This window comes from Caenorhabditis remanei, chromosome V (genome assembly GCF_010183535.1).
Source record: "Caenorhabditis remanei strain PX506 chromosome V, whole genome shotgun sequence".
In the NCBI taxonomy this organism is placed as follows: Eukaryota; Metazoa; Nematoda; class Chromadorea; order Rhabditida; family Rhabditidae; genus Caenorhabditis; species Caenorhabditis remanei.
The window spans coordinates 4,475,044-4,490,161 of NC_071332.1; the positions used below are offsets into that span (position 1 = coordinate 4,475,044).

Below are 15,118 nucleotides of genomic sequence, written 5' to 3' on the forward strand. Positions count from 1 at the left end.
ACAAAGCCCGTCAAATAGCACGCCCACAATGTATGGAACTCAAAAACATTCCTGGAAATTTATCACCGATCCTCTATGAATCACAATACCTTCAAAGTATTCTTAGTACATTATATCCGGAACTTTCCATTTTGTTATCAGTTTTAAAATAATGTTATCAGTCTTCCATAGTTAAGAAATCACGACAAATATGTGAATTCCTTTTCAATTTTGATCATTGAACCCAACCTAGTGATTCATTTCTTTACCTTTCTTTACCTGTTTTAATCACTTGGTCTGCACCATTTAGTTACATACACTTCTCTTTACTCTTCTGACGGCAAACATACAAGTGCGCTTCCCCGTTTCTTCGGTTGTCTATGTTTCGTTTCTCTCTTTTTCCCCATTATGAAAGTTATATTGATTTCTAAGAATTACAGATCATGGATTGCTCAACATCAACCGAAATTTGTCTGCCAGACCTGAGCCTTCAAAAATGTCAAATATGTTCCCAGCCAGCACATGGCCAGCATTTCGGTGCGTTTACTTGTCGGGCTTGCGCTGCATTTTTCCGGAGATGTCATTTCTCGAAAGAAGCTAAACCAAAATGTCGGAATATGAAGTTTAAGTGTAAACCAGATGAAAATGGAAGATGGAGTTGCAAAAAGTGTCGATTAGATAGATGTTTGGGACAAGGGATGTCTACTAAAAGTAGGTTATTGGTATCATCACGGTACGCTTTTTACAACCGCGCTCTACCGAAACCGAAGAAAATTGTGTGAGAAATTGAGAGACACAGAGAAGTATTGGCATTTTTCAAGGGCGATTTGGTGGAGCGCAATTGTAAGAACTGTGCTGCGCTAGCAGTCTTAGTTAATAAATTATATTAATATTTCAGACATCCAGTATGATCGAGATTCCTTCAGGTCATCAAAAACTTTTTTGAAGAAACGTCTATTATCTTCTTATTTGACGGAAAGAGTGCCAGCGGTGAGCATCAAATTTTTTACCTCGTGACAGTTCCAAAGTTCCAGACTGTTGAAAAAATCCTTGGCTCACCTCATTATATATGCTTCAAACTGAAAAGTTTGCCAACCAATCACAAGTTTGTCTATATAGATATGACTGAGTTTGCTGAAAGGTTGAGTGAATTTTTGGTAGAAAAACCGTCATTTTCTTTTGACCATCCGCCAAAAATAGTGCATAATGAGAATGTTGAACTCAAACTAAAAAAGTTGAGCAACTTGGAGCAACTCGCATTTGGACTGGATGACTATCGATCTTCACAGCAGACTTTTTTGAATGTGAGTATCATTTTTTAGTGAAAAATTTCTTATATTTGCATTTCAGGAAGCCACTCTAATAACCAAAGAAATCGCTGTCAGTGGATGGGAGAATATTATCTTAACTGTTGCGAACTGGCTGAACTATTCAGAAATTATCAGAAATCTCCCGGTTTATTTAAAGCAAGAATTACTGCAAACCACGTGGCTGATTTGGGGAAAGTTGGAAAGAATCGCAATGACAGCTCAGATGAGAGTGAATAGGCAGTGTGGGAAGGATGTGAGTTACCTTTGGGAATTTGGTAACACAGCTTACTTGCACACAGGCTGTTTATTTGATACAAACGCGCTCCACTGCAATTTTCGTTCATTTACACTCATTCTGTTGTTTTCGCCTTGTACATATTGCTCATACACTCTACGCGCCTCTGTGTAAATATACAGAAACCAAACATTCCAAAAATCAAAATCTATGACTTCTTTGTTTCCAGCAATTTGTGGTTTCTCACGAACATCTAATCGACTTTTCTCGAACCAAGGCGGATATGAGTTGGTGGAGTCATTATACTTACGAAGAACTTGAATAGTAAGAGAAATCATTTCGATAGAGCGCGAATTACAAATCCCAATATTTTTAGTCTATTCAACCCGAAAGATCTGCACTATGATGAATTGGTGTGGGAGATTATCGAGATTCGACCGGATTCTGTTGAACTTACGTACCTGTTGTGTAGTCTGTCGTTTGGTTTGGCAGGTAACGCTTTCTTATGTGATCTCGACCATTTTTTTCTTTAGTAAACTCAATTTCCGGAGAGCTCCGGGATGTAGTGGAGGAACTGCAGGACACCTTGGCCAATGATTTACACAACTATTATACTAAACGGAATAAAACATCGTATACACTAAGGCTACGTCAGTTAATGAAGATTTATGAGAAATTTGTTGTAAGTTGAGCTAGCTGGAAGTTTTTCAAAGTTATTTTTGATTCAGAAGTTGAGAAATATTCGATCGGAAAAATACCACATCTGCTCGATTCTTGATGTTTTCAAACTTTATATTTCAAATGAGGAGTTTTTCAAAGTAGCATGCTAATTATGGATTGTTTCACGGGAGCCAGAGGGAGCAGAAAAGTCAGACACTCTGGCTTCTCTGCGTCTCTCGCGATCTGTAAATTTGATCTATACAAAAAGTATACAAAGTCATCGCTCCCTGACGAATCCTCAAAGTTGATAGCTATTCATTTTTAATGTATGTAAATAAGTGATTCAAACCATATCATATTTTATACTATCTTCTTTTCGCCAAATCTTCCCTTTCCCTTTCATTTGCAATTGTCTGCTAGATAACGATTTATTTCTCATTATCCCTACCCGAACTTATTGAACCCTCCAATTCAGTTATTCCACTTCGTCCCGTTCTTGACCTTGCCCGGAGATCTTTGACCGAGATAATTAACACGTCGCCTATTCTTTTTCCTTTGCCCTCAATTGTTCTCAAACTTTTGGTTCCTTAGTAACAGGATGAGAGAGAAAAAAAGAGAGAGAGAGAGAGAGAGAAGCAGAGTAAAAAGAGCCCAAGATTTTTAAACATGAACTTAGTGAGCCCCCAATGTTTGCATTTCTTTTCTTTCTCTCCCTTTTCTCTTTTTTTCGCTATCTATGTATTCTACGTGTTTTATATGTATTCTATTTTATTCTTATCATGAGTTGAGAGAGAAAAAATTAATGAATGAATTGTTGCTCTATGTTTCCTTGATCACACTCTAATATCGATTGGATTTTTTCTCCGAATCTAAATACTTATACAGTAGCGAGCATAAGTGAGCACCCCTTCATACTTTCATGTGTATCTCTGCTGAATCGTGTCCGTTTCGCATAAACTTTTTTTTGAAAGAAAGCCAAACTATTCAGCAATAAGAAAATATGTTTTTGAAAAACTTCCATCACTGATTTTTTCGATAATCGATTTTTCCTGATCTTGATTTGAAAATCCGAAAAAAAACTTTTTATTTTTCTCTTGGAGATATTGAGTTTTTGGTTTTAAAATGTTGGAAAACACTCAAATAAACAAAAAATTGTGTTGAATTAACTTCTCAACTCCTAAGTATCGTGCTAAAGCTCCAGAAGTCAAAAGTAGTGCCCTCGGGGAAACCATCATAACTCATCAAAAAATTCTCCAAATTTTTTGAAACATGTATCAAAATACGTGTCTTGAGTTTTTCTACAAACCAACATTAAAAAGTTACATTTTTAGAGAAAATAATTTTTCAAATTTTTTTCACTCAAAAATTATTTTATTCTCATTTTTTCTCAATTTCCGTAATTTTTTGGCTATAACACGAACAAGGAATACATACATGTGTTTTGTTATTTGTGATAACGCACTTTGCATACAGTTTTGGAAAGGTATGTACGTTTTATAGCCGAAAAATTACGGAAATTGAGAAAAAATGAGAATAAAATAATTTTTGAGTGAAAAAAATTTGAAAAATTATTTTTTCTAAAATTGTAACTTTTTAATGTTGGTTTGTAGAAAAACTCAAGACACGTATTTTGATACATGTTTCAAAAAATTTGGAGAATTTTTTGATGAGTTATGATGGTTTCCCCGAGGGCACTACTTTTGACTTCTGGAGCTTTAGCACGATACTTAGGAGTTGAGAAGTTAATTCAACACAATTTTTTGTTTATTCAGACTGTTTCCAACATTTTGAAACAAAAAATTCAATATCTCCAAGAGAAAAATAAAAAGTTTTTTTTTTCAAATTTTCAAATCAAGATTAGGAAAAATCGATTATCGAAAAAATCAGTGATTGAAATTTTTCAAAAAACATATTTCCTTATTGCTGAATAGTTTGGCTTTTTTTCAAAAAAAAAGTTTATGCAAAAGGACACGATTCAGCAGAGATACACATGAAAGTATGAAGGGGTGCTCACTTATGCTCGCTACTGTATTATCTTGATTGCGAAATCTATTCCGAACTTATTCACATAACTTTCAGAAAAATGAGCTGTGAAAGTCCACCGTCCTCATCTGAATGCTCCATCGGAAGCGTTGAGAATAACTATGTGAAATGTGAAATCTGTCTTGGGAAGGGTCATGGCAATCACTTTGGTGTGAATACATGTAGAGCGTGTGCAGCGTTTTTTAGGTAACCACTAATTGTGTTTGAAATACCAACAAAAAAAATTTCAGAAGAATGATTGTAGGGACCGGGCATCGACAGAAGTGTAGGTTAAGGAAGGATTGTAAGCCGAGAGATGGGCGGTGGTTCTGCAAAAAATGCCGGCTTGATAAATGCTACGGTCTTGGAATGACTCCGGATAGTGAGTTTTTACTTTACCCGACCTTACCTGATCTGAAAATTTCAGATATCCAACACGACAGGGATGCATTCCACAGCTCCCAACTATTTCAGGAAAACCACAAAAGACGGAAATTGCAAGTGAGTACTATCCCGAATGTAAGTTTCATGCAGCACTTGAATACAGAGATTGAGGAATTTCAGACCGTGGAAAAAGTGATGGGCGTACCTCATTCCATACTATATTTCAAACGGGAAAAGCTGCCAAAGAAAATGTGGACGTATATTGATTTGGAGTATCTTGTGGAGAGAGCTGAGAAGATATTGAGGAGCCAACCGGAATTTGATCCCAGAATATCAAAAATGACGTCACTGGAGAAGCTAACATTCGGGTTGAAGGAAGCAAGAAAAAACCAGAGGACTCATGTGTTCGCTCTGAAAAAATTGGGGAAGGAAGAGACCTGCTTTATGTGGGAGTCCCAATTGATCACAGCCACTAACTGGATAATGTATTTTGATGAGTTCCGACAACTTCCATTCCATCATAAGTTTGACATGTTGAAGTGTATGTGGCATGTCTGGGGCAGGCTGGAACGTCTATCGATGACTGCTGAGATGCGGGTTAATGGATATTGTGGGAAGAGAGTAAGTGTCTAACCTGAAGGATTATGAGTAGAAACAATTGAGTTTTTCAGCAATTCGTGGTGTCCCACGACTCCCTTATTGACTATGACAATATAAGTTGTGATTTGGAATGGAGCACAACGTATTCAAAGGAGGAGCTGCAGTGGTAAGTCTGTAACTATTATATTAAAATTTCAAGCCCTGGTTTTCAGCTTCCTAGACGCTCCCACATATCACGGAGAGCCTCTAGTGGACTCATTCATAAATGTTAACCCCACGGATACCGAGCTAGTATTCTTACTGTGCAATCTATGCTTACGCTTGACAGGTGAGCTCTGTAGAGTCTACTGCTCCGTAACCTTTTCATTACAGGCAAAAAACTAGGCGGAGAATTTGAGGAAATCACACAAAGGCTACAAGACGTGCTTGCTGATTCCATGCATAAGTATTATGAGAAAATGGAGATGTCGAGATATGCACATCGGTTGGGGAAGTTGTTATCTTTGGGTAATGACTGGTTGGCTTTGCTGCATAAGAGACACGACCGATTGCATTTGGCGTATATCCTGGATGCGTTCCACGTGAAGTTCTCGCATCCAGAGTTGTTTCAGTATTCGGGTTGAAATTTCTTGAGTCCTTTTTCATATTATTCCGGCTTTAAGGATTTTAGTTCTGCAATGAGACTTTTAAGGCATTGTCATTATTGTGGAGAAGCTGACGTCGTGATTCTGCATCTGTTTTCAAATTCAAAATTTGTTTAATCAGTTGAGTTATGAGACTTGTTACATAAAATGTCATCACAATAAAACCAGCTTTCCTCATAACTCATAACTCAGCTCATTTTGATGTAAACTCAAATTTATTAACAGATTTGGTATCATGTAACTGTCAGCTCTCTAACTATCAAAATTACATAATCCGAAAACTTCAACGCACTTTGCTATCACGCTTTTTTTCCCAATTTGAAAACCAAGAGCTCTAAAACCTCATATTTAGATTTGCCATTCAGAATTAAAATCTCAAGAGCCGAAATAATATATACCCCATTCTCGTTCTCTTTCCCGACCAACCAACCAACATGTCTGTACTATTAAAGTTCTGATCTCTCCAATCTATGTAAAACGTGTTAGTACGTTTCCTCCCCTTCCCTCCCTGTGATTCTTTTCACCATGACAGTCTTCTTCTCATTCTCTCTTTTTCCTTATTCTCTACCTACCTGCGTTTCCGTCATCATTTCATCCCCCGAATTTCAACTGACTCACTCTCTACGCAAACATTCTTTCTCCTCTTTTCCTCCTTGGTTTGAATTGTAATGTACATTTTAATAAAGTTTTTATAAATTTTATTCTCACGATTTTTCGTTTCACGGCTTCTCAATGTTCCCACTAAATCGCTGGCACAAAATTTGATTAATTTCCGCTCTCCAAGTCTTGTTATTCATTTCATTTCCATAACAACAAGAAACAAACCTTATGTCTGAGGCGTTCCGAGCGAATGGATGCCATGACAATTGTTGTTTCGTTAGTCTCCCTCTCTGTGTGTACATAGACAGAGAAGCCCTATATCTATTGTCCACGCTCTTATACTCTCAAATTTCTTTTTCTTTTTCCACTTTTCAATGACTGAAAAAATAGTTTGTTACAGCAATGAATCCCTCCACCTCTACCTCATCTTTATCCTCGCTCGGAGCATCATCTGGCACTAATACCCCCGATATGGGGAAATGTCAGATATGCTTCCAGGCTGCACACGGAAAACACTTTGGTGTAGACAGCTGTCGCGCGTGTGCCGCGTTTTTCAGACGTGTTTTTGTGACGCATAAACAGCATTTCAAGTGTAGAGATGGGAATAAGAAGTGTCTGCCGGATAGTTATGGGAGGTAGATTTCCATTTGATAGGAACAAAGATTTAATGGGAATAAGTTTATAGATGGAACTGCAAACGCTGTAGAACCGATAGATGTTTTGCACTGGGGATGAAACCTGACAGTGAGTCGTCATAGCCTAAGTAGCCTCATGTCTGAAACTGTGTGTGATTTATATTTCAGATATCCAGTACAACCGAGATCACTTTTTCTGTTCTGAGGACTTCTTGACCAGAAAATGCAATCGAATCTCTAGATCTCCACCATTACCAGAGCATACGTCGTTCATAGATATCTCACCTTTACTCGAGACTTTACAAAAAATGTTATCAGATGTAAGTCGACCGTTTTTTTTTCAAAAAAAAAAGTTCATTTATAACATTCACAGAGATCTCTCAAAGATTACGATAGAAAATGTTTGAATCCTCTCCAAAAACTAGCCTATGGCCTACGAGAAGTCAGGAAAACACAAATCTGGGATGATCTACCAATTACCGAATGTATAGGGAAGAATGAGTCCTTCATTTTCTGGAAATCAGAGGTGGAAAGGGCTTGTACATGGCTGTCATACTTCGATGAGTTTCAGAAGTTGAGTATAGAAGATAAAGTGAGTCTTCCTTTCCCCATTTTAGTTTTTTTAACTATAAATGTTCAGACCCATATCAGCAAATGTATGTGGATTATATTCACTCGATTGGAGAGAAGTGCGATGACCGCTGAGTTAAGAAGAGCGAACAAGTGTGGGAGTAGTGTAAGTTTTAAGTTGATTCACTATTGCCCAACATTACATTTTCAGGACTACGCATTCACCACCTACTCAGTTATCAACACCAAAACCTTAAAATGGGATTTCAACTGGCTCACACACTTCCCTTCCGATCAAATGCAAAATTTTCTTGGAACAACTCAAATGATTCTCTGTGAACCATTAACAAATTGTATGGCAGAAGTACAACCTACTGAAGAGGAACTATGTTATATTCTTTGTGATCTATGTTTTTATTTCCTTGGCAGCAAGTTGGGCGGTGCGATGCAGGAGACAATGGAACGGTTTCAAGGGATATTGGCGGATAATTTGCATCAATATTATGTGGAACACGATAAGACATCGAGATATTCGCATAGGCTTGGACAGATATTGAAAATTAGTCAGCAGTATAAGGTGAGCTACTTTGACAGAGAAAGAGACGCAGAGAAACGAGACACTCTAGCTTCTCTGCGTCTCTTCTCTTTCTGTTTGTTTGCATATCTCAAAACCTTGCAGAGATATCAAAAAATGCTCAACTACAAAAATGAAGATGTAAACATGAACAATATTTTTGTAGTTGACAACTTATTGAAAACTTTATTAGGTTTTGAGTTATGACGGTTTTTGGCTAGTGGCTTAAAAAAGAAACGAGATATTCTTGCTTCAAAAGCGCTCTTCTCAAAATCTTGAGCTCCTGTCGAAAAGTTGTCAACTACAAAAAAATAGACCTGGAATTTTTGTCTCCAAGCGTAAAAAATGTTTTCTGTTCTGACAATAACTGATTTTTCAGAGCATAATGGAGGAAAAGCGAAAGATCCGAATCCTCGGCGAGATTTTCAACGCATTCCGTGTACAATGGTCTCACAACGATTTGTTTATTTATGAGCGTTTCGATTAAATAAATTATTCGTGTGATCTCTGAATAACACCACGTTAACGTGAACTGGTTACATTCCTGGAATAAATTTTTTTTAACAAACATGTGTAGGCGTCGTCATAAATACTGTGTTTTTAATAGTCACCCATGTTTCGATTCATCGGAGGTAAAAACGTTTTTGGTCTGTTGTGACTCGTAACACAGTCAGAAAATGACGTCAATTCTTGAACACGCGGTGTCTAATCAAATATTCGAAGATGGTTTTTAGACAAGATTTTAACCTTTGATCGGAGGTACCCCTCCGAAGTAACAAGTGGTTCTATTGTCCTTATGTACTAAGCTTTGTAGTAGTCTATCTCTGTTTCTCTAACTCTCTTCACGTCTATTTCCGCGGCAAACACTACCCATTTTCAACGTTTCTCCGTATCGTAAATACTATTGATTTTTCGATTGTTATTCGGGTTTCCTGAATATGAAAGTATAAAAGAATCACAAGTTCATCTCTTTCTTTCTTTACGAACTATCTTCTTCTCTCCGACGGCCTAAATCATATGTCTGCGTTGCCCTCCTTGTGTATTGTGTTGTGCCGTGTGTACATATTGGTAACCATAGAAGATTGGAAAAGGGGACTCCGCATCACCTAGACAACCTTCTCTGCCGCTGCTGTTATTCTCTTTTCTATACATTTGAAATTTCCACTTTTTCTGAATTCAGATAATGTCTTCCATCTCATCCCCCTCTACATCCACATCCGTCTCATCATCCCCAGTCAGTACACCAAAACTACAAAAGTGTTTGGTGTGTTTTCAACCTGCTCATGGCAATCACTTTGGTGTAGACTGCTGTCGAGCATGTGCCGCATTTTTCAGGTGCTTTGAGTTCAGGTGAAAATTAATCGAATTATTTTATAGAATTAATCGAATTATTTTATAGGGCCATTTTTGTCGAAAATTAACGATTTCTGATCGAAAAATCGCATTTTTAAACGATTTTCGTGTGATTTTCCTCATTTTCCCCTCATTTACCTTATAATTTTGGACTGAGAATACTTGGCCTCTGCCAAGAGTGGCGCCTCCGTCCATTAGATGGGTTCAACTTGTTCGGGTGATATTGCAGGATTTCTGCTTTTGGTTCTGAAAATGGGCGGGAATTTGAATTATGAGAATTTTGGAAAGCGAGAGAAAAACGAAAAATGGGAGAAAAATGAAAGGAATATTCAGGAAAAATGGGGTATTTTGGTGGAAAAATAGTAAAAAACAAAACAATTTCAATTAAAAATTTTACAAAATGACAGATTTTCATAGTTGTCTGACCTAATTTACAGAAAAAATGGGTGATTTCGGCTCCAATCATTATAAAAACAAAATTTTGGAAGCGAACAACACAAAAATAACAATTTTAAGCATAAAATGATTGAAAATGTGATAAAATGAGATTTCCAGGTCAAACTCAAAATTAGGAGCAGAGAAATAGATCAAAATGTAGATCTCGGCGAGTTCTATGTCTATGACCTACTCTCGTGGAACAATACCCCGTTCCGGAGTAGGTCAGAGACATAAAACTCGCCGAGATCTACATATTGGTATATTTTTGAGCTCATAACGATGAGTTTGATGCGAGTTACAGTAATTTCCGTGAGAAATTTTTATGAATCGAAACGTTCAAGTGAGCATTTTCACAAGAAGATTGTCACAATTACAGCCCTCGATTATAACGAACTACAATTTCCGTCTTTTTCAGTGAAAAATCACCAATTTTTAGTGTGGCGCTGGTTGTAAAGCAGAGATGAGCGGAAGAGTTGGCGGAAGAAATCTTTAAATTGGCGTAGTAGCTTTTCTTTGGGACGGTAGCAACAAGTGTTCAATATGTGAAATTTGCAGCATAAATTTGTCTATCGATTGGAAAAAACAAGACATTAAAATATTAAAAACTAAACAAGTTACAGTCATTAAGGCGGAATACAGGCCAACTCTTCCGCTCATCTCTGTTGTCAAGTAAGCTAGTGAAATATCAGAATAGGAAGGTTCCAAAGTACTTTGCGAATTCGAAGTATCAACCAATGCTGGAAATATTTCCAATGAATCACTAACCCACTTATGAAATCATATGGAACTCAAAAACTCTAAAACTGATAAGACGAAGGGAGGAACGAGTTGAAAAGTGATAAGACTCAAGTGTGAAACTCACAAAAAAACATAAAAATCGAGGATTTTTGAAATATTTGCATAATCTGCTTGTCTGATATCACTCTCTCTTCCGATTGTTTGGTTCGACACAACGCGAAACCGCTCACCACAAAAATAAACAAATGAAACATTTTTCTCGTCGAGACGTGAGACTGGTGGTTTGGCGCCTCGTAAAAATTTATGATCCCCACCGATTTCTTCCCGTCTTCGTGCCGAGATATATGCATTCCTCAATATCCTTTAGCCACCACTTATGAAAAACAAAAAAGAGATATTTAGAGGGAACATTGGCGCCCATTGAGAAGAGAGATGAAGAATGTGTGCAACTTGTCAAGGGGACACTTAGCGGGGACAGTGGTGGTGTTCCCCTTGGAAGAAGAGAAAGAAGCTTGTTTCTATTCAATTGCTACGAACGAAGCGAAGACTAGTGATTTATCACCCTTTTTTAGGAAGAACACTACTTTGTGTACTTCGCGTTCAGACTAGTTTTGTGATGACTATTGTTTATGACTTTATGGCAAAAAAGAAGAACATATCAACAGAATAAATAAAAATATCGAAAAGTATTGAAAAACGGCGTATTAGCACGACACACTCCTTACAACCGCGCTCTACCGAAACCGAAGAAAATTGTGTGCGAAATTGAGAGACTTAGAGAAAAAAGAGACATTTTTGAAGGGGACTTCGGTGGAGCGCAGTTGTAGAAACTGTGTTGTTCTATTAGCAGATCAGTTTTATTACAACTGCGCTCCACCGCAAACGATAGAGTTGTTTTTCATAGAAATGTTCAAAAAAAACTTTTGAAAAATAGCGAGAAAAGGTCAAAAACTGTGAAAATCTGTGTCGGCGCGAGAGAAAACTCTGCGTCTCTCGCCGAGACTCTATCGTTTGCGGTGGAGCGCAGTTGTAAGCACTGTGTTGTGCTAATAACTCGCTGAAAATCAATCCTATGAGCTGAAAAATATACCAAAATGTAGATCTCAACGAGTTCTACATCTCTGACCTACTTCGGACCGAACGGCAGACGGCTCTGAGTAGATCACAGACATAAACCTCACCGAGATCTACATTTTTGTATATTTTTCAGCTCATACATAACATTGATTTCGATGCGATGAACTGGAAAATTATTGAAAAATGATAATTTTGGATTCAAAAAATGAAAATGAAAACGAGGATTTCAAAAAATGAGATAGAATCATAAAACCAAGTATTTGCTAGAAGTTAAAGCGGAAATCTTTAGAAAACTTTCATTTCGATCGAAAACTTCTAGAAACTGGCTGAAAAGGCTTACTTTAGTGTGATGAATGTCCAATTCTTGAACAAAAACTGTCAAATCTTGATTTAGAGTCCAAAGTCAGTCCAATCTCTGAAAAAATGTGACAAAACTCTCAAAAATCTACTTCGAAATTGGTTCTTAAAATCGAAATTTTTCAGAAACCAACGCTTAGAACACGACGAATCCGAAAATCATGGTTATTTTCTGGTGGAAACTGCAGGAAATCGAGGAATTTCCATCTGACTTGATCAGGAATTAGAAAATCTTCAATTTTAATAGAAATTTGAGTTGAAAAAGTGAAAACTAATTTGAAAAACCGCTTCTTTTGAAATTCAAAATCGGCGCCCTTCAAAAGATTTATCGCCAGAGCAGATCTGCATATGTCATTCATTTTGTCGGGGGCGACCGTCCAAGAGAAAGGTGACGAAAAAAGGGAAATTTGTATTTAGTTGACGGAAGGGAGAGAGAGTGAGAGACGCAGAGAGAATGATGGAAGCTGTTCGGCATGGTGACAGTGATGGCCAATAAACCTGTATTTACCACTTCGTCTCACTATTTGAAGCAGAGAAAACTGAGAAAATTAGGCAAATTTTGGGGGATTTTATAAGGAATTCCTAGGAAAGTCGTGAAGAATCGGCTGAAAATCTTGAAAAACGGAAAAAAATTTAAGGTTTTTGGGAGATTTTTTATCAATAAAAGAGAAAATTGTTTTTAAAAACTGATTTTTTCCACAAAAATTAACTTTTTTCTCAGGTTTTTGTACTTTTCCCGAGGTTTAGCTGGTCAAAAACTGTTTTTCATAGCTCAAATTCCGTTTTTTTTCCTTCTTTTGAACAGAAAATCGTAAGGAATCGGCTGAAAATCTTGGAAAATGTTGGAATTTTAGGGGTTTCGGGAGATTTTACATCTATAAATGCAATTTTTGAGAGATTTTTCAACATTCTCCCGATTTTTGACATTTTCAAGTTGTGAAAATGATTAAAAACGCAAAATTTTTTGAAAATGCCAATTTTCAGGTTGATTTGGCTGAAAATTCTGAGAATCCGATGGAAAATGACTAGAAAACCACTATTTGGTTCTAAAAAACCTAGTTTTAGGCAAAATTTTCGTAATTTCTCGCCGAATTTTCAGCGAAATTTCCGGTCTTTTTCGTCAAATTTTCAGAAAAATTTCCGGCATTTTTCGCCAATTTTTCAGCAAAAAATTTCGTCATTTTTTGTCAAAATTTCCAGCGTTTTTCGGAAAATTTTCAGCAAAATATTCGTCATTTTTCGACAAATATTCCGGTATTTTTCGGCAAATTTTCAGCAAAATTTTCGTCTCTATGTGAAAATTGCTTTTAAAAACCTTTTTTCACAAAAATTAACTTTTTTCACCGGTTTTTGTACTTTTCCGAGGATATTACGGACTGAGCTGAAAAAAAAGCGATATTTAATAAGCCGAATCCAATTTTTTCCTTTGAAAAACCTCACTTTCTACCTAGAACGCTGTAAACTGAAAAATTCAGATTTCTAAGAAGAAAAAAGCAATAAAAACCAAGAGAATAAGGTCATAAAACCATAAAAGCCGAAATAAATCCGAAAAGAAATCGAATTCAAACCGAAGGATTTAAATTCGAAAAAGCGAAAATTGGGACGGTATTCAACTGCTACTACTACTAAACGATGATGATGTCTCTATGCCTCCTCTAAATGGAAGAAGATTAAAATCGAACATTTGCGTAAGCGCCTACTTTCAGGTGCTTCCGAAACATGACATGTCGTCGACAGAGCTAGTTGGTCGAGACGGTCATGCGGAAAAAGTAGACGAAATTGCCGTTTTTTCATAGTTTTTCGATTTTTATACGAAGAAAACATGCATTTTTGCTAAAATTTACCGGAAAAAGCAGAAAATTTGATCCAATTTGAAGAAAATGACGCAAAAATAATTAAAATTAAATGTGGCGCCGAAACGATTTTTAAAGGAACATGCGGATTTCTTGTTGGGTCTCGACGCGAAAGTAGGGTTACTGTAGGAGAATTTATTATTTCTGGCAATTTTTCGGTGATTTTTGAGGAGATTTTATGATTTAAAATAGAGTTTTTGGGAGAAAAAAATTTTAAACAGTGAAATTAAATATTTGGAGTGAAGAAAATGATAATTAGTTCGAAAATTTTACCGAAAAAAGTATTTTTCGCTGAAAATGCTGAAAATTGAGTTTTTTTGAACGAAAATTCTTAAATTTCTCAAAAGAAATCGACGATAATTGCTCAAAAATTGAGAAAAATTGACCGAAAACTGTTATTTTCGCAAAAAAATCCAATTAATTTTTTTTTGAAAAAAAAATTGGTCGAAAAATTAAAAATTTTACTAATAAATTGATGATTTTATCTGCGAAAAACATGAATTTCAACCAAAAAAAAAAGCAAAAATCCCATGAAAATTGAAATTATCGTTATTTTTATACCAAAAAACCTAAAAAATATCGAAATTTTTGTAAAAACCATCAAAAATTAAATGCCTGATAAATTCTAAAAATCTCAAATCTCAAAATCTTAAAATACCATACTTGCAACGGGCCGGGCCGGGCCGATTTGAGAATTTTCACCGGCCCGGCCCGGCCCGGCCCGGCCTGGCCCGGCCCGGCCCGGTCGGCCCGGGTCACAGTACAAAAATTTGTAAATTTGAATTTTTTTGAAAATTTTTTGATTTTTTCGCAAAAAAGTCGAATTTTCGACTATGTTTTTACATATCGATAAAACTCAAGTTTACATAGGATTTTTGACTATTTTTGACGAAAATTTCAAAAAATTTCGAAAAATTTTGTGAAAAAGTTGTGCTCATTTTTTGACTCCGGGCCGACCGGGCCGGGCCGGGCCGGCAACTTTCTCTACCGGGCCGACGGGCCGAGCCGGGCCGGGCCGATATTTTGCAAGTCTGTAAAATACCAAAAATTGCCCGTTCTAAGAAAACCAAAAAGAGATAAATGACTGAA

The 15,118-nt window shown here is 36.7% G+C and overlaps 3 protein-coding genes across 3 annotated transcripts; all 3 read left to right on the plus strand.

Annotated features, from left to right (window-relative positions):
• Positions 1-422: 422 nt before the first annotated feature.
• GCK72_017268 (uncharacterized protein) lies at positions 423-2,354 on the plus strand (the record flags this gene model as incomplete). Its single annotated transcript, XM_053731984.1, has 8 exons — positions 423-690; positions 878-969; positions 1,014-1,283; positions 1,330-1,542; positions 1,754-1,848; positions 1,901-2,007; positions 2,058-2,206; positions 2,253-2,354. 8 exons carry the CDS (start codon positions 423-425, stop codon positions 2,352-2,354), a joined length of 1,296 nt encoding a protein of 431 aa, XP_053580897.1.
• Positions 2,355-4,267: 1,913 nt separating this feature from the next.
• Positions 4,268-5,813, plus strand: GCK72_017269 (uncharacterized protein; the record flags this gene model as incomplete). Its single annotated transcript, XM_053731985.1, has 7 exons — positions 4,268-4,413; positions 4,458-4,588; positions 4,634-4,725; positions 4,771-5,211; positions 5,262-5,356; positions 5,403-5,518; positions 5,563-5,813. 7 exons carry the CDS (start codon positions 4,268-4,270, stop codon positions 5,811-5,813), a joined length of 1,272 nt encoding a protein of 423 aa, XP_053580898.1.
• A 1,023-nt stretch (positions 5,814-6,836) lies between these two features.
• GCK72_017270 (uncharacterized protein) lies at positions 6,837-8,700 on the plus strand (the record flags this gene model as incomplete). The annotated part of the gene is made up of 7 exons (XM_053731986.1): positions 6,837-7,069; positions 7,120-7,178; positions 7,238-7,389; positions 7,443-7,661; positions 7,710-7,805; positions 7,851-8,216; positions 8,593-8,700. 7 exons carry the CDS (start codon positions 6,837-6,839, stop codon positions 8,698-8,700), a joined length of 1,233 nt encoding a protein of 410 aa, XP_053580899.1.
• Between the last annotated feature and the right edge of the window lie 6,418 nt (positions 8,701-15,118).